The sequence below is a fragment of the Molossus molossus genome, unplaced genomic scaffold, assembly GCF_014108415.1.
Source record: "Molossus molossus isolate mMolMol1 unplaced genomic scaffold, mMolMol1.p scaffold_m16_p_5, whole genome shotgun sequence".
Lineage (NCBI taxonomy): Eukaryota > Metazoa > Chordata > Mammalia > Chiroptera > Molossidae > Molossus > Molossus molossus.
This window is the reverse complement of record NW_023425388.1, coordinates 87,458,464-87,481,185: the sequence shown is the minus strand read 5'-3', so window position 1 is coordinate 87,481,185 and position 22,722 is coordinate 87,458,464. Positions and strand designations below refer to the sequence as shown.

The 22,722-nt window shown below is 37.7% G+C and overlaps 1 protein-coding gene across 1 annotated transcript in view; it reads left to right on the top strand.

Annotated features, from left to right (window-relative positions):
• The window catches only part of EPHA6 (EPH receptor A6), a 1,023,649-nt gene that overhangs the window by 845,118 nt on the left and 155,809 nt on the right, over positions 1–22,722 (top strand). Inside the window, exon 13 of the mRNA XM_036242820.1 lies at positions 8,235–8,296. Within this exon, the coding sequence (XP_036098713.1) occupies positions 8,235–8,296 (62 nt within the window). The remainder of the gene's footprint in view (positions 1–8,234; positions 8,297–22,722) is intronic.

Genomic DNA, 22,722 nt, shown 5'->3' with positions numbered 1-22,722 from the left:
ATGGTCAAGCACTAAGACCCTGGAGCCAGATCGCCTGGCTTCAAGCATTAGCTCTACTAATTGCTCATTGTGTGTCTGGACAAGTTGTTTGAACTCTCAGTACATCAGTAATCTTATGTGTTAAGTTGAACTAGTCATTATACTCACCATAGCCCTGGCTGATGTAGTTCAGCAGTTAGAGCATTGGCCAGCAGACCTAACAGTCTCAGGATTGATTCCTGGTCAAGGGCACATACCTAGGTTACAGGTTTGATCCTCAGCCCTGGTTGGGGTCATCCAGGAGACAACAAATTGATGAGTCTATCTCACATCAATGTTTCTTCCTTCCTCCTTTCCATTCTATCTAAAAATCAATGGAGCCCTGGCCGGTTTGACTCGGCAGTTAGTGCATCGGCCTGCGGTCCAGAGAGACCCGGGTTTGGTTCCTGCTAATGGCATGTACCTCGGTTGCAGTTTGTCCCTGGCCCTGGTTGGGTCGTGCAGGTGGCAGCCACTCGATGTGTCCCTTTCACGTTGATGTTTCTCTCTCTCTCTCTCCCACTCTACCTAAACAAAAAATAAAATTAAAAAAAGTCCTCTGGTGAGGATAAAACATATATATATATATATATCAATGGAAAATATCCTCAGGCCCGACCGATGTGGCTCAATGGTTGAGCATCACCCCATGCAAGAGGTTGCTGGTTTGATTCCTGGTCAGGGCACATGCCCAGTTTGTGGGCCTGATCCTTAGTGAGGGGCATGCAGGAGGCATCCAATCAATGTTCTCTCTCATTGATGTTTTTTCTCTCCATCTCCTTTCCTCTCTTCCTAAAATCAATAAAGAAAAAAAAGGAAAAAAAAAACCATAAGGAAAAAAAAAAGAAAAGAAAATATCCTTGGGTAAAGATTAACAACAACAACAACAAAATGTATGCTCACCACAGGGGTAGGTAAGAGGATTAAATGAGTTAGAACAGTGCCTATAACATTGAATAGCTTACTTTTTAAAGTCAGTTATTATTACATCTGTGCTGATTTAAATATAGTATCTATTTTTAAATTATCTACACAAAAGGTTTTCAAAGGAAGAAATCAAGAACAAAGATAGCACAAAATTATTTATTTGACATGTTTAATTTGGTTTTGAACTTAGATATTATATAGTTTTTCAAGTCATAAGAATTCTCTGAGGTGTGTTGTTCATTGCTACTGAATGGTAATTAAAGTATTGATTATTAAATAATCAATTATATCTTTCATAATGGAAAGCAAAAAGTCACAAATCAAATTTTAAAATATGTTTTTAATTTGATCATTATCATTATATTACTTTTATAAATATGGATTCAATACAAAATCAAGAAAGCCATTTTTAAAAATGTATTTGGTACTAAAATTTTGCAATAGGGTTAGTGTCTTACAGTGAAGACACATTCTAACATCCAGCATCTTTGGCAGTGACTTTGTTAATGAGACACTTTAATTAAGAAGAAATCTTTTGCCCGATGGTCCTTTCAGTAGAAAGAAAACAGGATTGGATATTACTGCAGTGATGGTTGCATATGAGGTGCCACTTCTCTCTGGGAGTCAAATAAACATGGTTATATAGATTTAGGGGCTTCCAATAGCGCTAAGGCTCAAGCCAATTCCAGATTTACCATAAGACCTGTTGTTATAGGAACAAATCTGTACAAAGAGTATAGAACACACAGCATAGCTTGTTAGATAGAAATTATAATCTACTTCCTATAGAAGCTATTCGTTTAAAAACTATGTATTATAGTATGTTATTTATAGTAACAAAATACACATTTTGGTTATTTTACTCTAGCAGAAACCATCTTGTTCATTGAAGTAACTTCAAACCGGTTGAATTCAAGTGTATATGATTTTAAATGACCTTTAAGATTGTCAAGAAAGCTCCAAAATATATTGACCTTACTCATTTTTAGTAATGAAGCTTTTGACTACTGAAAGCCACTTTTTATCTTAGGATTATACATCTAATCAGCAAAGTAAAATATAACATTCCCACTTATCCTTTCATCCTTTAAGCAGCTATTGGATGGTTTAATATTTAGTGGCAGGTACTATTCTCTGTATTTTAAACACATCTGATTTGATCTCATACCTCAGGCCATGAGGGAGGTGTTAATTCATCTACTGTTATTGTATAATAATAGGCAATATACAAATATACAGATGAGGAATATATAGCATACAGATGAGGAGACTGACACAGTGGGACTGAGTTATATAAGTTCACGTTCCCAAAGTGAAAAACATCTTAATATCCTGCTATCTGACTTTGATCCCACCACTTCTAACTCCACTGTGCTTTGTGCACAAGGAATAAGGTGACCGACCACCCCAATTTGTCTGGGACATGAGAATTTCAGTGCTAAAACCTAGAAATTACTGTGTCATATAAAATATAAATGGCAGTCATTTTTACTTTGCTCTATAATAGAATGTTCATGTCTATACCATACTACAGTTTTTATAAAGCAGTTTTTATAAAACTGCTTTTTTGCTGCAGAGTTAACAAATATAATAAGAGTGGAGCAGATAATTGTGCACACAAGGGAAAGAAAGGAAATGTACAGCAACATTTTTGAGTGCCAACTATTGCCAGACACTGTACTAATTGCATGTTTTCTCACTAAGCCTTTGAAAATTCATGTGTAGTATGTAATATATTCATTTTATAGATACAAAAACAAACAGAGCTAAAATAACTTGCCCAAGATCATGCAGCTAATAGGTATCAGAGCTGAAATTTAAATTCTGCTTCTTTGAAATCATATATTTTACCATGCAAATAATTTAGAATTTATCACTCAATTATTTCAGTACCTCTTTTTTGGTCTAGAATTAGTCTTAGAGAACACCTTTATGTGTGTGTTTATTTTGGCATTTCATTCAAAAAATATGAGTGAGTAGTTCTGTGCTCGATACAGAGAAGAATTAAGCCAAAGTCTAGACCTCGATGGTGTTTTAGGGTGGGAGGCAGACACCTATCTCGTTAACATCAATACCATACCACAAGTGTTATAGAGTTTTTTGTTTTTTTAAATTAAGATGAATGTAAAAGAAGGAGAAAGTAAACAGTCAAGTCTTTCTAAATGGGAAAGTATTCATGGGAGAATAGACGAAGAAAACGGTATTGAAGCCACACTCTTTTTTAAGTGTGTGATTTTACCAAGTGCAGATTCCAGAAGGCAGTCTTCCAGAGAAAGAAAGGTACAAGTGAAGCCACACTTGGACATGAGTTACCGAGGGGATTTGAAAAGCAGGAGTGAGGGGCCTGCGGGGGGGATGACACTGGGAGCAAAGGTGCAGGAGAGCTTGTGAAGGGACATCACTGCCAGGCAGTTCCCACTTGATCCTTCAGCAAACCAGACAACGAGTAAAGCAGTCTCTAGAGGAGGGGGGTACATCAGCCCTTTATAGTAATTGACTGTTTGCTTATTTGTATCCCTCTTTCTACCATGCACTCCGTGAGGACAGGGATCTCGTATTGATTGACTGAGGAAGTTTCTCCAGAAATCAGATTGAGGTCGTTTCTCCAGACATCAGAAATGATATAGAGTGAGCATTCAAAAATATATATTTCATATATCACTAAATGTTCAAAATAGTGGTTGTATAAACATTAGCAAGAACAACTAATAAATGACTATTGTAATACGTTAAGCAAAAAAAAAAAAAGATCAGAATGTGGTCAGTGGTAATTTTCTAAAGAATCAGTACAATTTAGTAATTTATGGACTAACGGGATTTAGTAAAGTGAGAAGCTCAAGATTACAACAGGGTTTCAAACCTGGGTAACTAGATGGATGGTAATGTTTTAATCAAAACAGGAATATGGGAAGGAAAGAAACTTCTGGAGGAATATTAAAAGTTTGCATTGAACTCACTGAGGATAAGATTCGTTTGGGACATTATCTGATAATCACCAGGACAAGAGTAGAAGAGAAAACAATTCCCCAGTTTTAGTGCTTACCTTGTGAGTAAAAAGAATTGTCTGATATCTCATAATTCTGTTCAAATGTATGTCACCCATATCTTTTGGATGCCTTACAGGGTTAAGAAAATTATTTCATTTATTATCAAATCCATATGAGGTTATAATCCTTTATCTCTACAGCAGAAACAGGGGAGGTAGAAATAGTTTTAATAACTGACTTAAAAAGTACTAAAGTGCAACTGGGGCAGGTAATATGGACAATCTGTCAATCCAAGTTATTACCACAAGTTTTATTACCTGGTAGACAAAAATACAGACACAATATAATGTTAAATAAGCTAGAATTGATTTAAATCTGTAATAGAGTTTTGGGATTGTTAAATTTTGTTTTGATTCTTGATATTCCTGACTGCACATTAGAAATTGTCAAACGGACACAGAATGCTATGTTTAGCACAAACTCATTACTTGTATAAAAATGTTAAATCTCTATAATCCCCCTCTTTCACAAATCATCACTGAAGTAGAAAATAAAAAAAATATTTCACTTTGAAAATATTTTCTCCAAGATTTAAAGAATGCCTTTCTTTTGTTTTCTTTCACAATAGCACAAGAAAAATATACTTTCATCATCACATGGTTTCTTAGCACCACCTAATTAAATCTTCTTAAGTATTGGGAAGCTGCCAATTTGAAAAATATTTATTAGTCAGTAGTTTATAAAAGTTCCAATTAAAGAAAACAATTATTCTCTACAACAGAAGAAAATGACATGGGATCTTAAGATTCATTGTGTTCAGAATATAAACATGTGATTTCTTGCAGGATCTTGATTCCAATGCAGTTTAAAATATCTATAACCATTTCTAGGCTATTTGTAAATGAAGAAAAACCAAAGAAATTCAGTTTTTGTGTGACGTGTAGAAATATTTTTTTAATCTTTTAAATCAAACTGCTGAGGCTTCTCCAGAGATTTGTGGATTTTGAAACTTGACTGACTCAAAGATCCTCAAGTTTGTCCATTGATTTCAGTACTAAGTTAATTCTGTGATATGAGGCCCTGGGAGTAAGTGGCTAAAAGTGTAAAATAAATAAATAAATAAATAGATAAATAAACAAATAAATAAATAAAAAGGTGAAATATTTTGAAAATGTAAAAAGAGAATTAATCACCTCCAAGACAGAAAAGGCATTCTTACCAATGACTTTCTCATCTAATCAGGTACTTGAAGAATACTGTCCTAATTTTCTCAATTTCCTTTAGACACCTGTTTTCTTGATTATAAAATGTAATCATGAACTGTTAAGTTGCCTGTAATCTTCATAGTGTAACTAACTTCCCTATAGAAAAACACTAGGAAATAAATTACAGGTTAAATGCCAGCAGTATTCTGAAAAAACATCTCCTTAGTTGAACAATAGTTGCTCTCAGTTGATGCTGCTAGACAAAATACAAAAGATGCAGAGTTCAGATGTGAAACTTCTAATTCATGAGAAACCTAAGGAGTCTTCATTAGACTCTTTATTATCTTTAATGAGAAGATTAAACTTGTCACTGATGAATTTAGGGATTGCCTAATGTGTCTCCCAAGGAGTTATAGATAAAACTAATTGCAAAGTACTTTGTATTCATGTAGATCAGAATCTTGCTGAAATAATTCAGTTACTTTCTTAAGAATTGTGAAATTGATGAGAAAAATCAACCTGTTTCTATAAAGCACCTACTCTGCTCAGCTTTCTCAGGGAGGTGGCCTTGAGAAACCCAGTAAACAGGGATACAAAGCATCTATGGGGAGATAAAGAAAAACAATCTAATATAAACCTAATATAGCCCTGGCCGGTTTGGCTCAGCGGTTAGAGCGTCAACCTGCGGTCCTGAGAGACCCGGGTTCGGTTCCCGCTAAGGGCGCGTACCTCGGTTGCAGTTTATCCCCGGCCCTGGTAGGTCGTGCGGGTGGCAGCCACTTGATGTGTTCCTTTCACGTCGATGTTTCTCTCTCTCTCTCTCTGTTCCTCTCTCTCCCTCCCACTCTACCTGAACAAAAAAATGGGAAAATGTCCTCGGGTGAGGATAAAAAAAAAATAAAAATAAAACCTAATATAAAACATTTCAGAGTGCAGACAAAGATGTGATAGAAATGCAGCTATAGGAAATACCACTGTGGGAGATTCTTAAGGAATAGGTATAGTGTATACATTCTGGGGAGCTGTGAGGTGAGATTATTAGGGAGAGAAGTAAATTGGGAGATAATCCAGGCAGGAGAATACCAAAAGGAAAGGCAGAGGAGACAGGAATGAACAAGTATAGGTGATAACAACTACTGATGGATCAGGAAATGATAAGGCTGCTTAGGAATAATGAGGATTGACTAGCATCCTTACAGCTTTGATCTTTAAATAGTGTCTGAGAGGCACCATGACATAAAGATTAAGAGCTTAAATTCTGAGACAGACTGCCTGACAGGACCACTTACTAGCTGTTTAACTTTAGGCAAGAAGTTTAATTTTCTATCCCTCAATTTTTTTATCTGTGTAATAGGGATAATAATAGTATGTATCAATATAAGTAAAGTGTTTGGAAACTCTTTTTATTCTAATAAAACTGACATTCTTAGGGAGATGACAAATATTTTTTAAACTAAATATGTTTCTCTAGCAGAAATGGTCAAGGTAGATTGAAAAAGTTGTGACTATAGGCAGAAGAACTCAGGTAGTCATTGTAGTAACCCAACATTTCCCCTTCACACCCATAATCCATTATATCTCTAACTGGAATGTTGGTCTCAGAGTTTTTATATTTAAGTATTAAGATGACCTTTTATTTTTCCCTACCTCGCTAATCAAGTGTTTGCCCCAGGCTCCTAATCTCTAAATTCTTTGAAACCAATGGCCAAATAAAAGATTCCATAACAGACTTTCAGATTTAAAACCTGATCTTCTAGATCACTGCCTCCAATAGTGCTGACAGTTCATTTGACCTCAATATTTTCTGATAAAGTTCTTTATCTGTATTTGGGTGGAATTAAAGACTTTTAAGGAAAATTATAGAGATTCAACAAAATGGATGTCTTCTTTGGCTTCTAATTCTATGCAAGATAAATTGGTAACTTTATTACTACACTTAACCTTTAGCCTATCTTTCTTTAAAATATAGATTCAACTGTAAAAATCTAGTATGTGCAGACATTGTACTAATTTGTTACTGTCACCCTTTCTAACCCACAAGGCTTTGACTTCATAAAAGGAACATGAATTATAACATGAGACCTAATATTTCCATGATTGGTACACATAATTACTTCTCAGATCTTTGTACTCAAGAGAAAAAAACTCTGTGCACAGTGCAGATTAAATTGCTAAAAATTCCAATAAGAAGAAAGAAATATAGAAGTAACAATATGTCATACATGTTTGTTTTAGGTAAATAATATCTTCCCTTCATCTGAAATGAGTTTATCATTTAAACTTGGGAAATTGAGCAGAACAAATAGATTCTTTTCTTTGAAACAAATCAGTTACTTATGTCAAATATGCTACCCAATAGAGGTATTAGGAACTATAACAATTGCAAATAGATATGATATAAAAGAAATGATGTTCGGTTTCTGCTTTTAGCTTCTGCACTAGACTATGAAATCAGAGTTACTTGTTTTTCATGTACTGCCATCATTGTTCTGTTGATCTAATCTATGTCCAATAAAGAGATGATCGAAAATTATTACAAATCCCACCAATTTTATAGCATTCATCAATCTACTGACATTTTTCTACTTAAAAGCACTTACAAGCAGACTATGACCGATGGTTTATAATTTCTCAAAGAGAATTTATGAATTTCTCCTTTCTGCTCTACCTTAGGAATATTTCCGAAATACTCAGTCTAATGTAATTCAGCCATAATTACTGTGCCACTGTAGAAGTTGTACCACACTGGCAAAGCAGCTACAGTAACTGTTTAAGCCTTGCCTTTAACTTGTTGATTATCTTATAAGGAAAAGCTGAGGACAAAAATAACATAATCTAAACAAATGTGATTGTAGTGCTTTAGAAAAGGAAGTGCTTCATTCCTTGGTAATCCATATTGTAATTCATGGTCTTTTTATGAACTCAAAAGAATGCTATAAAGAAATGGAGAGATGCCTATTTTTATAGAAGCATTTTGGAAAATGAAATTCCTATTAATAAAATACAAATAATTTAGCTCACACAGCTGGAAATGTCTAACTGCAGCATATATTCTGCAATTACTCTAATCCTGTGTGTTTCCTTGCTCTATTTGCAGGCCGACCAGTTATGATTGTGGTGGAATATATGGAGAATGGATCCCTAGACTCCTTTTTGCGGGTGAGCTGTTTTTATCTGATGGCATTTAAATAAGCTATTCTGAGTTCTAGATTTAAATCACTTATCATAAATTAATTGTTGCAAAATGTTATTCATAGATTTTTCTATGAAGAATAGCAACATTTTCTCTAGGGTGCATTTCTCTGATACTGTGATATATTAGAGTGTTACTAAAGGGGCAGCATATACTCACAATAATATAATTGATTTCTCTTACAAATTCACTTGCATGTATGTGTGTGTATATATATATGTGTGTGTATATATATATGTATATATGTATATATATGTGTGTATATATATTTCAAATATTGTTATAAAGAAAGAGATTAAATGAAACTCAATTACTTCACATAGCCATTAATTTTCCTTTATCACACTTAACTATTTAGTATATTTTAAGTATTATCTATAATGCTGAACCCCTTAACTTGATGTATATTCATAAATAATGACTCAAATTGATATCAGAAAACTGCTTAATTACCTTTATCCCTCTCAATTTCATTTGGCTAGCTGTTCAGAAAGCAAAATGAAAAAGAATAAAAGAATGGCAGAGATTTGTTCTAGAACAAAAATTCACACAGGATGAAAGTGAAGGAATGGAAAAACTTTTTCCATGCAAATGGAAACAAACAAACAATAAAAGCTGGTGTAGCAATACTCATATCTGATAAGGTGGATTTCAAAATGAAGGCCATAACAAGAGACAAAGAAGGTCACTACATAATATTAAAAGGATCAATCCAACAAGAAGATATAACCCTGGTAAACATTTATGTACCAAATATAGGAGCACCAAAATATATCAAAGTACTTCTGGAGGACTTCAAGGAAGAGATTGATAGCAATACAATCATAGTAGGGGACTTTAACACCCCACGGACACGATTGGATAGATCTTCTAGACAAACTCCTTGCCAAGCCAGTGTGGCTCAGTGGTTGAGCATCAACCCATACACCAAGAGGTCACCAGTTCAATTCCCAGTCAGGTCACATCCAAGTTGTGGACCAAATAAATCCTCAGTGGGGAGCATGCATGAGGCAGCCAATCTATGTTCTCTCTCATCAATGTTTCTATTTCTCTCTCCCTCCCCCTTCCTCTCTCTCTAAAATAAATAAAGGAAAAAAAATTAACAAGGAAGCAGAAACCCTGAACAACACACTAGACCAGCTGAATTTAATTGTTATTTACAGAACATTTCATCCCAAAGCTGTAGAATATACATTCATCTTAAGTGCACACAGAACATTCTCAAACATAGACCACATGTTAGGATGCAAACTAAGTTTCTACAAGTTCAAAGAGATTAAAATCATATCAAGCATCTTCTTGGATCACAATGGCATGAAACTAGAAATCAATTACAATAAAAACACTCAAAAACATTCAAACACATGGAGGCTAAGTAGCATGTTATTAAAAAATGAGTAGGTTACTAATGACATCAAGAAAAAATTAAAAGCTTCCTGGAAACCAATAAAAATGCACACACAACAACACAAAATCTATGGGACACAGCAAAAGCAGTCTTGAGAGAAATTCATAGCAATATAGGCCTACCTCAGGAAATAAGAAAAATTTCTAATAAACTATCTAACCCTAAAACTTAAAGATTTATAAAGAGAACAAAAAGCAAAAACAGGAGTTAGTAGAAAGAGGAAAATAATAAAGATCAGAGTGGAAATAAATGATATAGAGACTAAAAAAAAAAAAAAAACAACAATAAGAAAGATTAATGAAACCAAGAGCTGGTTCTTTGAAAAGATAAACAAGATTGATCAACCTTTAGCCAGACTCACCAAGACACAAAGAGAGAAAACCCAAATTAATAAAATCAGAAAAGTGGTGAAGTAACAACTGACACCACAGAAATACAAAGGATTGTAAGAAAATACTATGAACAATTCCTTGCCAACAAATTTGACAACCTAGGCAAAATGGACAAATTTCTAGAATAATACAGTCTTCTAAAACTCAACTGGGAAGGGACAGCAAACTAGAACAGACCAATAACAACTAAGGAAATACAAGCAGTAATCAATAAACTCCTGTCAAACAAAAGCTCTGGTACAGACAGCTTCACAGGCGAATTTTACCCAACATTCAAAGAACTAACACCTATTCTCCTCAAACTATTCCAAAAAATTTAAGAGGAAGGCAGACTTCCAACCTTTCATATTAGGCCAATATAAACCTAATCCTAAACCTGATAAAGACACTGCAAAGAAAGAAAACTACAAGCCAATATCCCTGATGAACATAGATGTCAAAACCCTCAACATAAATTTAGCAAATTAGATCCAGCAATATATTTTTTAAAAATTTAAGTACTGCCCTGGCCAGTTTTGCTCAGCAGTCAGAGCATCAGCCTGTGAACCAGAGAGTCCTGGGTTCGGTTCCCGCAAAGGGCACATACCACGGTTGCAGTTTGACCCTGGCTCTGGTTGGGGTTGTATGGGTGGCAACCACCCAATGTGTCTCTCTCATGTCGATGTTTCTCTCTCTCTTCCCACCTCTCTCCCTCCCACTCTATCCGAAGATAAATGCAAAAATGTCCTTGAGTGAGGATAAAAAAAATTTTAAGTACTTTTTAAAGTGACTTTTTCTTAACAGTATGGTATGTACAAAAATCATTTATTTTATGTACATGCATACCTCAGAACTATTGTGGATTCAGTTCCAGACTATCACAACAAAGCAAATATTAAAATAAAGCAAATTACACAAATTTTTTAATTACCGAGTGCATATAAAAGTTATATTTACACTGTATTGTAGTCTGTTAAGTGTGCAATATCATTATGTTTGAAAAACAATGAATATACCTTAGTTGAAAAATATTTCATTGCTAAAAATGCTAACCATCATCTGAGCCTTCAGCGTCATAATCTTTTTGCTGGTGAATGGTCTTGCCTCGATGTTGATGGCTGCTGACTGATCAGGGTAGTGGTTTCTGAAGATTGGGGGGCTGTGGCAAATTTTTAAAATATGACAACAATGAAGTTCGCCACATCACTTGACTCTTCCTTTCACAGTTTCTCTGTAGCATGTGATGCTGTTTGATAGCATTTACCCACAGTTGAACTTCTTTCAAAATTGGAGTTAATCATTTCAAACTTTACCACTGCTTTATCAACTAAGTGTATGTAATATTGTGAATCCTTTGTTGTCATTTCAATGATTTTCACCAGTAGTAAATTCCATCTCAAGACAGCACTTTCTTTGCTTATCCATAAGAAGCAACTCCTCATGCATTAAAGTTTTGTAACGAGATTCTAGCAATTCAGTCACATCTTCAGGCTCTACTTCTAGTTCTAGTTCCCTTGCTGTTTCCACCACATCTGCAATTACTCCAATGAAGTCTTGAACCCTCACGTCATCCATGAGAGTTGGAATAAACTTATTCCTGATTCTAGTTAATATTGATATTTTGATGTCTTCCCATCAATCATGAATGTTTCTAATGGCATCTGAAATGGTGAATCCTTTCCAGAGGTTTTCAATAGATTCTGCCCAGATAATATCAGAGGAATCACTATCCATGGCAGCTATAGCCAAATGAAATGTATTTCTTAAATAATAAGACTTGAAAGTCAGAATTACTTCCTGATCCATTGGCTGCAGAATGGATATTGTGTTAGCAGGCATGAATACAACTTTAATCTCCTTGCACATCTTCATCAGAGCTCTTGGGCGACCAGGTACATTGACAATGAGCAGTAATATTTTGAAAGAAGTCTTTTTTTTTTTTTTTAACTGTAGGTCTCCACAGTAAGTTTAAAATATTCAGTAAACTACATTGTAAATATATGTACTATATTCCAGTCTTTGTGTTTCCATTCATAGAGCACAGGCAAAGTTGATTTAGCATAATTCTTAAGGGTCACTGGATTTTTGGCATGGTAAAAGAGCATTGGTGTCAACTTAAGGTCACCAGTGCATTAGCCCCCCAAAAAAGAGCTAACCTATCCTTCAATGCTGTGAAGCCAGGCATTGACTTCTCTTCTCCAGTTATGAAAGTTGTAGAAGGCTATTTTAACTACATGAAAAGCTGTTGTTCAGAGTAGCCACCTTCATTAATTATTTTAGTTAGATCCTCTGGATAACTTGCTGTAGCTTCTACATCAGCACTTGCTGCTTCACCTTGTACTTTTATGTTGTAGAGATGGCTTCTTTCCTTAAACCTCATGAGCTGACCTCTTCTAGCTTCAAACTTTTCTTCTGCAGATTCCTCAGCTCTCTCAGCCTTCACAAGATTGAGGAGAGTTAAGGCCTCACTCTGGACTAGGCTTTGGTTTAAGGGAATGTTGTGGCTGGTTGGATCTTTTGTCCAGTCCACTAAAACTCCATTTCGGCAATAAGTCTGTTTCGCGTTCTCATTGTTCATGTGTTCACTGGAGTTGCACTTTTAATTTACTTCAAGAACTTTTCCTTGGCATTCACAACTGGCACAAGAGCCCTAGCTTTCAGGCTGTCTCCACTTTTGACAAGCCTTCCTCACTAAACTTAATCATTTCTAGCCTTTGATTTAAAGTGAGAGACATGCAATTCTTTGTTTCACTTGAACACTTAAGAGGCCATTGCAGGGTTATTGATTGGCCTAATTTCAATGTTGTGTGTCAAAAGGAGTAGGGAAGCCCAAGGAGAGAGATGGGGAAATAGCTGATCAAAGTAGCAGTCAGAACACACACAACATTTATTGATTAAGTTCACTCATCGTGAGACCCCAAAACAATTACAATAGAAACATGGAAGAGCACTGATCACAGATCACCATAACAAATATAATAACAATAAAAATGTCTGAAATATTGCCAAGAATTACTCTTATTTAACACAGAGACACCAAGTGAGCAAATGCTGTTGGAAAAGGAGCACCGATAGACTTGCTCATTGAAGGGTTGCTACAAACCCTCAATTTGTAAAAAGCAATATCTGTGAGGCAGTTATTTGTAAAATAAGGTGTTGTAGTGGTACAGAATGACAGTGCTGAGACAGCACCATGAACTTATATTTTTAAAATGTATTTATAGCCCTGGTCGGTTTGTCTCAGCAGTTAGAGTGTTGGCCCGTGGACCAATGAGTCGTGCGTTCGATTCCAGTCAAGGCCATGTACTTCGGTTGCAGTCCATCCCTGGTCCTGGTTGGGGTTGTGCGCGAGGCAGCCAGTTGATGTATCTTTTTCATGTCGATGTCTCTCTTTCTCTCTCTCTCTCTCTCTCTCGCTCTCGCTCTCTCTCTTTCTCTCCCTCCCTTCCATTCCATCTGACATAAATGGAAAAATACCCTCGGGTGAGGATTAAAACAAAAAATTAAAATACATTTATAATATCTTTAACATTTAAAGCCATCATATGCAACAAAAAATTTATTAATAATTAAAGAAAGAAATACAAAAAATAATCACTAGGGTAAATATTTTTCATCCCCAGCAGAGGTCATATATTTGAATGTTACTGTATTCTCTCTAGAGACACAGCCATTTTTCTTACTTATAAACTAACTGAACTTAGGCTACTAGAAATGTGTTGTATTATTTTTCTTCTTCATTTTCATGAGAATAAACAGTCTCAAGCATTGTTTCTTCACTTCATTTTCTGCTCCATGTTATTTAGACAAGTTCTGGGTGCATCTCACCTTTCTCTCTTGATCTCATTTTCATTTTTTTTTTTTTTCTCGATTCCATGCCCTCTTCTTTCAGCTGCTCTCAATATTAGCAGTGATGGCACATTTACACTGCAACTGGATGTCCAGATTCAATGCCAGAAGCTGAATTCAGCAAAATCGTCAGGTTATTATAGAGCAATATTCCTCACACAATGCAAAATGAAATCCATAGGTGTGCGGGAACATGAGCTATTTGTTTTTTTCTATAGCCATTCTCAGCTATAAAATAATGTTATAGCTTGTATTCATTTCTCCCATAAATGTACCAAATTATTTTGGAATAATTTATCAGGATCACCTATGGTACTTGAAATGCAGATATACTTATGTCCTTCCATTATATTTATTCAAAAACTCATTTTTATCAGATATATTATTATCTAATGATACTTGGGAGAGGTTTTTATATTTGTATCAGCCATATCCCGGAGCTGAATATAATGGCAAATAATGTAGCACAATCCCAATCTAAATTGCTACTGAAAATTCGATCAAATGACTGCCACAAGCGAATTAAGAGAGAAATGTGAGCTTCAGATATACTTTTTATCCTGCCAAATCATGAATTAATTAAAATGCATTATAAAGAAAAGATACTATATTATAAATAAAAGATTTACTTATAAACATCCACTTATATTAGGAGTGGTGTAATTCATGATTTAAAATTTAAAAACGAATATCTTTCAGCTCTTAAGCACCACGTAGGTAAGACACCACGTAGTCTGGGAAAGAGTACATTTTCTATTGAAGGTGGCTGCATTCTAACTACTATGAGAACTTTAACATATACTTTCTCAGCTCATCTTGGTTCTGCCACTTACCAGCTGTGTGACCTTGTGACTTGAGCAAGTTACTAACTTCTCTGTGCTTCTGTTTTACCCTTCTCTAAAATAGGAATATTAACAGTATCTAGCTCATACAAATGTTATAAGAATATATTAGTTGATTATTGTGAAGTATATGGAATAATGTCTGACACATTGTAAGTTTTAGAGAGTGAGGATTCAAATCCAAGTCTCTGACTCAAAATGCCATGTTCTCATACAGCATGAATTGTCTTTTTATTAAATTACTTATTACTTTTTGTTGTAAGTCCACTTTGTGTCCCATCTGCACATAGAATTTCTATTGAAGTAAAAATGAGGAGGGGAAATAGGGCCAAATACTCTCTTTTTACCCTTCTTTACTTTTTTTTTTTTTTTTTATCCTCACCCGAGGATATTTTTCCATTTTTTGTACAGATAGAGTGGGAGGGAGAGAGAGGAAGGGAGAGAGAGAGAGAAACATCGACGTGAAGGGACACATCGAGTGGCTGCCACCTGCACGACCAACCAGGGCCGAGGACAAACTGCAACCGAAGTACGTGCCCTTAGCGGGAACCGAACCTGGGTCTCTCAGGACCGCAGGCCGACGCTCTAACCGCTGAACCAAACTGGCCAGGGCTCTTCTTTACTATTTTTAACTTATTTTTATAATCATCTCTTTTATCCTAGAACCTCAAAGTGCTTTATAAACTTTATGTCAAAAGCAGACACTCAATTCCCATGGCAAGCAGAAATAAAATATACGTATCCCACAAATTCTCAAAAGTGAAGTCATTTTTCAAACTACTGCTGTAGAATTTGATCATCGCAGCTTCTGTGAGCATAGAAAGAGAAAGTAGCTAAGTATATTGCATAGTAGGGAAGACATCCCTGGCTCGTTAATAGTACTCTGTGCTACGGGAGGCAGAAAAGATTTCCCTTTGGCCTTCCACACTATGTGAAAAGAAGAGGTAGCAACACTAAGTATAAGATTACAATCTAATCAGTGGTGGTGGTTGGCTGTGATGTTGCGGTGGATTCATAAATCTTATACTGTTTGAAATCCTTATGGACATTCCTCCAGATATGTATTGTATGGATAAGTATGTATGTTTGTGAGTATTGTGTGTATGTGTGCACACGGGCACATGCACATGTGTGTGTGGAGAAAGGTTGTGGGTGGATGTTTGCTTTTAATTTTAAAGTAAAATGGAACATCAGGCTGGCTATCTGGAAAGTGTGGCCTCACTGATGTGCAGATTCTCCTCTTTCCCAATCGTACTCATTTCCTGGTGAGAATTAAGTGTACCCTTGACCATCAACCCTGATCGGTCTTTCTCCCTACACATACAGATTTCATAAACACTTTTCACAGCACTTACCTAACAACTGTTTGTCCCTAAATCTTTTAACCTTCATTTTTATAATAATGTTAACTAGCAATAAGTTAGAAAAATAGTCATAAAATACTTTGAAACTTTGAGGTATAATGTGTCAACCATAGAAAAGTATTCCTTTATTTTATAACCTTTGTCGAATGTGGATTTGTTTATCATAGCATAAAATTCAGTTATACAAAAATATAATACCACTGGTTTTAGTTCAAGATGGTATATTACATCCATGCAGTAGCCTCCTGCTCCCACCTCACATCCTTCCACATGAGAGAAAAGATATACATACATTATTTACAAAGCACAATCACCTGAGCACTTCCAGTCAAGCTGGCGGCACAGATAAACGCGGTATTGCCTCCTCCCACAACCACATCAAAATTACAACAAAACTACAACACAACCATTATTCAGAACCGCCTGCAATCGAGCTGAGTGGAAGTCCTACAACTACACAATTAAGGAAGCAGCCACATTGAGACTGGTAGGAGGGGCAGAGGTGGACGGGCTGGTCCCACACCCACGTGTGGCAGATAAAAATCAGGAGGACAGCCCTGGCCAGTTTGGCTCAGCGGTTAGAGCGTCGGCCTGCGGTCCAGAGAGACCCGGGTTCGGTTCCCGCTAAGGGCATGTACTTCGGTTGCAGTTTGTCCCCAGCCCTGGTTGGTCGTGCGGGTGGCAGCTACTCGATGTGTCCCTTCACGTCGATGTTTCTCTCTCTCTCTCCTTCCTCTCTCTCCCTCCCACTCTATCTGTACAAAAAATGGAAAAATATCCTCAGGTGAGGATAAAAAAAAAAAATCAGGAGGACACCTCAGCTAGAAAGGCCCTCCTTGAGGAGTGAGGGGTCCCATATCACACCAGGGTCCCAGTGCCAGGAAGAAAAGTCCCCATAACTTCTGGCTGGAAAAACCAGCGGGAACTGACGCAGAGGGGCTGAGGCTGTGGGAGCCCCCGGCAGCTCCTCTTAAAAGGCCCAGACTTGCTCTCTCTGAGCTCTGAGGGGAGGCAGCTTGAGGGGCACCAGAGAACAAGGAAGAACTGAGCTGTTTGGCCTCAGATGAGGGCCAGAGAGGCGGCTTTCTCCTGGACAATGTTCCTTTGGTGAGCCCTTCCCCCATAGGGCAGGCAGATAGCTGCCATATCTGGGACTCCAGCAACCTGGCTCACACTGTTTGCCCCACCCTGGTGATTCCCTGAGGCCCTGCCCCACCCAACTTCCAGGCCCACCCAAGCTGTTTCCAAAGGCTTTATCATAGGATTTGGCCTGTCTTGGATTCTTCTTCAGAGTTTCATAAAATCTCTGAAACAAGCAGCATCTGGTCTCAGCAAGCCCCATACCTCTCATTAAGTGGCCCGGGACTGGCACTAGAAGCAGCCAGCCTTGGTCCACAACTTGCTTTTCCTGGGCACCTCCAAGCCCAGAACAAGAAGCACCCATTTGCAGATCACTTTGTAGATTATGCCTGGTGGCCCTGGATAGAACACAGGCAGTGGCTGACCTTGCCCCAGAGCCAGCACACCCAGTGGACAGCTTCAGAACACATTGAAACATCACCACCCAACCACCTTCACAAGTAATACACTCAGTGAGTGAACTCAGTGGTTACCAGAGCCCTGAAGAAGTAAGTCTTGCTCTGTGTGGTGGTCCCCTACACAGCTGATCCTCCAAGGTAGTCAGAGGCCAGTGGCTAGTGGGCACAGCCAGTCCTTGCAGCTGATCACCTGAGTAAATCCATTGACATGCCAATGGCAATCAAGACTCAAATACAACAGAAGGGTGTACAGTCCACACTAGGGGTGCACCTCGAGGGCACAGCTGAAGTGATCAGGGAGGCTGTGCCACTGGATCCTACAGGACATCTACAACAGTAGGCCACCCTACGAAGCCTAGGAGACGTAGCAACTCTACCTAATTGTAGAAAAGATCACAGGGAAGCAGGCAAAAAAAAGAAACAAGGAAACATGTCCCAAATGAAAGAAAAGAACTAAACAATATGGAATTAAGCAATCAATCAGATGCAGAGTTCACAACACAGGTTATAAGGTTGCTCAAGGAACTTGGTGAGACATTCAAGGGACTTAGTGAGACCTTCAAAGAACTTAAGGAGACTTCTGAGGAATTTAGTGAAAACATCAACAGCATAAAAAAGGACCAGTCAGAAATGAAGGACGCACTAACTGAAATAAAGAATAATTTACAGAAATCAATAGTAGAGTAAGTAAAGCCAAGAAGCAAACCTTAGATTTGTAATATGAGGAAGCAGAAAACACCCAACCAGAACAGCAAAAAGAAAAAAGGATCCCAAATAATGAGGATAATGTAAGGAGCCTCTGGGACAACTTCAAGTGTGCCAACATTCACATCATAGGGGTGCCAGAAGGAGAAGAGAGAGAGCAAGAAATTGAAAACCTACTTGAAACAATAATGACAGAAAACTTCCCTAACTTGGTGAAGGAAACAGACATACAAGTCCAGGAAGCACAGAGAGTCCCAAACAATATGAACCCAAAGAGGTCCACACCAAGACACATCATTATCAACATGCCAAAGGTTAAATACAAAGAGAGAATCTTAAAAGCACAAGAGAAAAGCTGTTCATTACCCACAAAGGAGCTCCCATAAGACTGTCAGCTGATTTCTCAAAAGAAAGTTTGCAGGCCAGAAAAGAGTGGCAAGAGATATTCAAGGTGATGAAAAGCAATGACCTGCAACCAAGACTACTTTATCCTGTAAAGCTATCATTTAGAATCGATGGCCATATCAAGAATTTCCCAGACAAGAAAAAACTAAAGGAGTTCATCACCACCAAACCAGTATTATGTGAAATGTTGAAGGGTCTTCTTGAAGGAGAATAAGAACAAAAATATGGCCCTGGCCGGTTTGGTTCAGTGGTTAGAGCGTCGGTCTGCGGTCCTGAGAGACCCGGGTTCGGTTCCCGCTAAGGGCGCGTACCTCGGTTGCAGTTTGTCCTCGGCCCTGGTTGGTTGTGCGGGTGGCAGCCACTCGATGTGTTCCTTTCACATCGATGTTTCTCTCTCTCTCTCTGTTCCTCTCTCTCCCTCCCACTCTACCTTAACAAAAAATGGAAAAATGTCCTCGGGTGAGGATAAAAAAAAAAAAAGAACAAAAATATGAAGAATAAATGGCAATTAATATATATCTATCAACAACTGCATCTACAAACAAAATGAGCAAGCAAAACAGAAACAAATGCATAGATACAGAGAACTTTTTGTTTCTTGCTAGATAGGTGGGAGCTGGGGAGATGGGTGGAAAAGATGAAGGAATTAAGAAGTACCAATTGGTTGTTAGACTGATGAACCTCAAAGGGAAGAGGAGAGGGAGGGTGGGATGAGATAAAACAAAGAACTTCTGTGCATATATGCATAACCAATGGACACCGACAATAGTGTGGGAAAGGCAGGAGTGGGGAGGGATTGGGGAGGAGGGGGGTCAATGGGGGAAAAAGGGAGAAACATCTGTAATACATTCAACAATAAAGATGAGTTTTAAAAAATTACATGAGCAAGCAAGGAGTGTCATCCATAAATAACAAATATAAGAAGGGAGAAATTGATAATCACAACATAAAGAAGATTAGATTGAGTAAGAAAACCATGGTTCAAGACATACCAGACAAGGATGCTTGGGAGCAAAAACACTATATGGAAGCTGGTGTTACCAACTGCAGTGAAGATGCAGAGGAGGAACAGGATGGGCTGGTAGTTGGGAGAAGATGATGAGTTTTATTTGTGTCATGTTACATCTAGGATGCCTTTGGAACACGCAGTGAAAATGTTGAGATAGCAATTAGAAATATAAATCTGAAGCTCAGTGGAAAAATCTTTACTAAAGTTAAAGATCTGGGAGTCAGTAACATAAGCATGGTTATTAAAGCCAAGCCATGATATTTCCTAGGAAGAAGTAGGAACAAAGAAAGGAGTTGAGCAAGTTTTTACTCTGTGTCATGCCAACCTGAGGCAGCAGCAGGATGGCATCCCCCAAGATCACTAAGAATGAGATGTCAGACAGACGGAGGAAGGAGGGAGAGAAGGACACAGAGTCTCACAGTTAAGTGAACAGAGGATTTCATGAAGGAGCAAAGGAGCAGTTGTGGCCAGTGCAGTAGAGAAATTCTGAAGGACAGAAACTGAAAAGCATCTGTGGGATTTAGAACTTAAGGGGCCCTTAGTAATTGCAACAAGAGCACTTTTAATGGGTTGATTTCAGACAGAAGCCACATTGAAGAGGACAAAAGGAGAATGAAAGATAAATAGGATGTGGTAAATGGAGACCATTTTTAGGAGAAAAGTGGGTGAGAGAGCAAGGCAAGAGAGAGAAATTGGATCATAGTAGACAATAAAAGAAAAATCAATGGTATCTTTTTTTAATATTTTTTTTTATTTTAGAGAGAGGAAAGGAGAGGGAAAGAGAAACATCAATGTGAGAAACATCATTTTGCTGCCTCCCACACACACCCTGACCTGAGATCAAGCCTGTAACCTGGATGTGTGCCCTGACCTGGAATTGAACCAGTGACCTTTCAGGGCACAGGACAATGCCCAACCACCTGAGCCACGCCAGCCAGGGCTCAATGGTATCTTTAAAGATAGAAAAAAATTCAGACAATCTATGCACTGAGGGATAGAGAATTAAAGAAAATACATTGGTAAGGCAAACTATCTCAGGAGATGGGAAGGTACAAAATCAACGGCCCTGGTGGAGGACTGACTTTGAGTAGCAGAAGCCTGCACACATCTGCCGAGGCTGAAGGGACTGAGTGGATCTAAAGAGACTTACAAGGAGTAGATATTAAATTGAAGGAAATGATACTGGATGATGTTGCATTTCTACCTGACGTAGGAGGACAGTATATGTGGGAGTCTGAAGAAAAACTTTCATTTAAAGTGAAGGTTCAGAACAATTGCTGCAGTTAAAAGAAAAATAAAGTAGCTGATCAGAAAAAAAGCACGATCATCAAGAGCAGGTTCTACTCCAAGAAAACGTTCTTCTGGGCCATAAAAGGGCAACTAAAAATCTTTACTGAGGTTTTTAATGATTTGATTCGATCTTTGGTCATAGAGAAAGTAACGTAATTAACTAGTCGTGCTGACAGCCAGCTGGAGCCGGCCAGCGTGAGTGTGTTCCCACAGAGGTGTGCACGCTTCTGTGGTGCTTTGCAAAAACACTCAACCCCCAACTGCAAGGATGGAAACAGTAGACAGTATTGTTTGTAGAACAGGTACAACAGAAAAACAAGGGTCCTAAAGGGGAATTGGGGTGCTGGTGAAAGAATCTTTATCTAGTGATATGCAGGCTAAATAAAGAAAGCAATAAAGAGACTGATCGGCTTCAAATAAATAGAAATATATGTGCCAGAAGGCTTTACTGTGTGAAAGAAGTATGGTTGTGTGTGAGAGAGAAGAGATTGGAAGGGAAAGAAGAATGTGGCCAGAAAGTAGGACATTGGTAATGATTTGTTAGAGCCCAATCATACCAGCTTGCAAGACATGATTATTAAATAGATGGAAATTTGGGGAGCTGGTTGATATGCTGTTCGTAGCTTGAAATTGGCCATGATGGGAGTATTTGCACTGTGGAAATTGGCAAATGCTACAGATCAGGGCTAGTTTACCAACATACTAGATTGACATTTAAGATTTCTGAAACGAGGCAGTTTTAGAGGTGACAGTTTCCAGGTGTGGACCTAGGAATCTCTGGCTAAAGTAAAAGTGAAGATGAATATCTTCAATTAACTAACATAGATAATATGTACGTGTGCTCTTTGTGAGCCAGGCATTATTCCAATGCCATATATTAACTCACCACTTGCTTACAATGACACTATGGGGTAGATGTTACTGTTGTCCCCATTTTACCAATGTGGAAACTGAGGCAAAGAAAATTAGGTAACTTGCCCAATGTCAAACTGCTGGTAAATTTTTTTTTTTTTTTTTTTTTGCACAAATATGTGTTCACAGACTATAGTAAGCAAGGCACTGTTCTGGGCACTGTTCTGGAGATGGAATACAAAAGTAAATAAAAAATCTAGTGGGAATAGAAATAAAGAATTCAACAAAATATATGGTATATCAGAGAAGGGAATAAAACACAGCAGGGAAAGTAGAGCTGAGCATGACATTGAGTTTCAGTATTAAAGTGAGTGGACAGGGAAGGTCTCACGCAAAGTGGCATATGAGTAGAGATGGAAGAGAGTAAGGGAGTACACCAAGTGGACACCTGGGGGAAATATTGCAGAGTTAGAACAGCAAGTGCCAATGCCCTGAGGTGGGAACATTTTAACCCACAGAACTCTAAATTAAGTCCTTGTGCTTTAAGACTATAGGCCTGTTGCCTAAGATGGTGTTGATTCATGCCTGTCATCTCTTCATAATTAATAGTGACCCTTTTAATCTGCAGTTAGCATAATAGAATATGCAGTCACCCTATCATTATGGTTAGAGTGGCGTGCAGAAGGGAAAGGGTGGCAGAAGGGAAAGTCAGAGAGTCAGTGGATGCAGAAAAAGACTCAAATCTTGAAGGGAAATGGT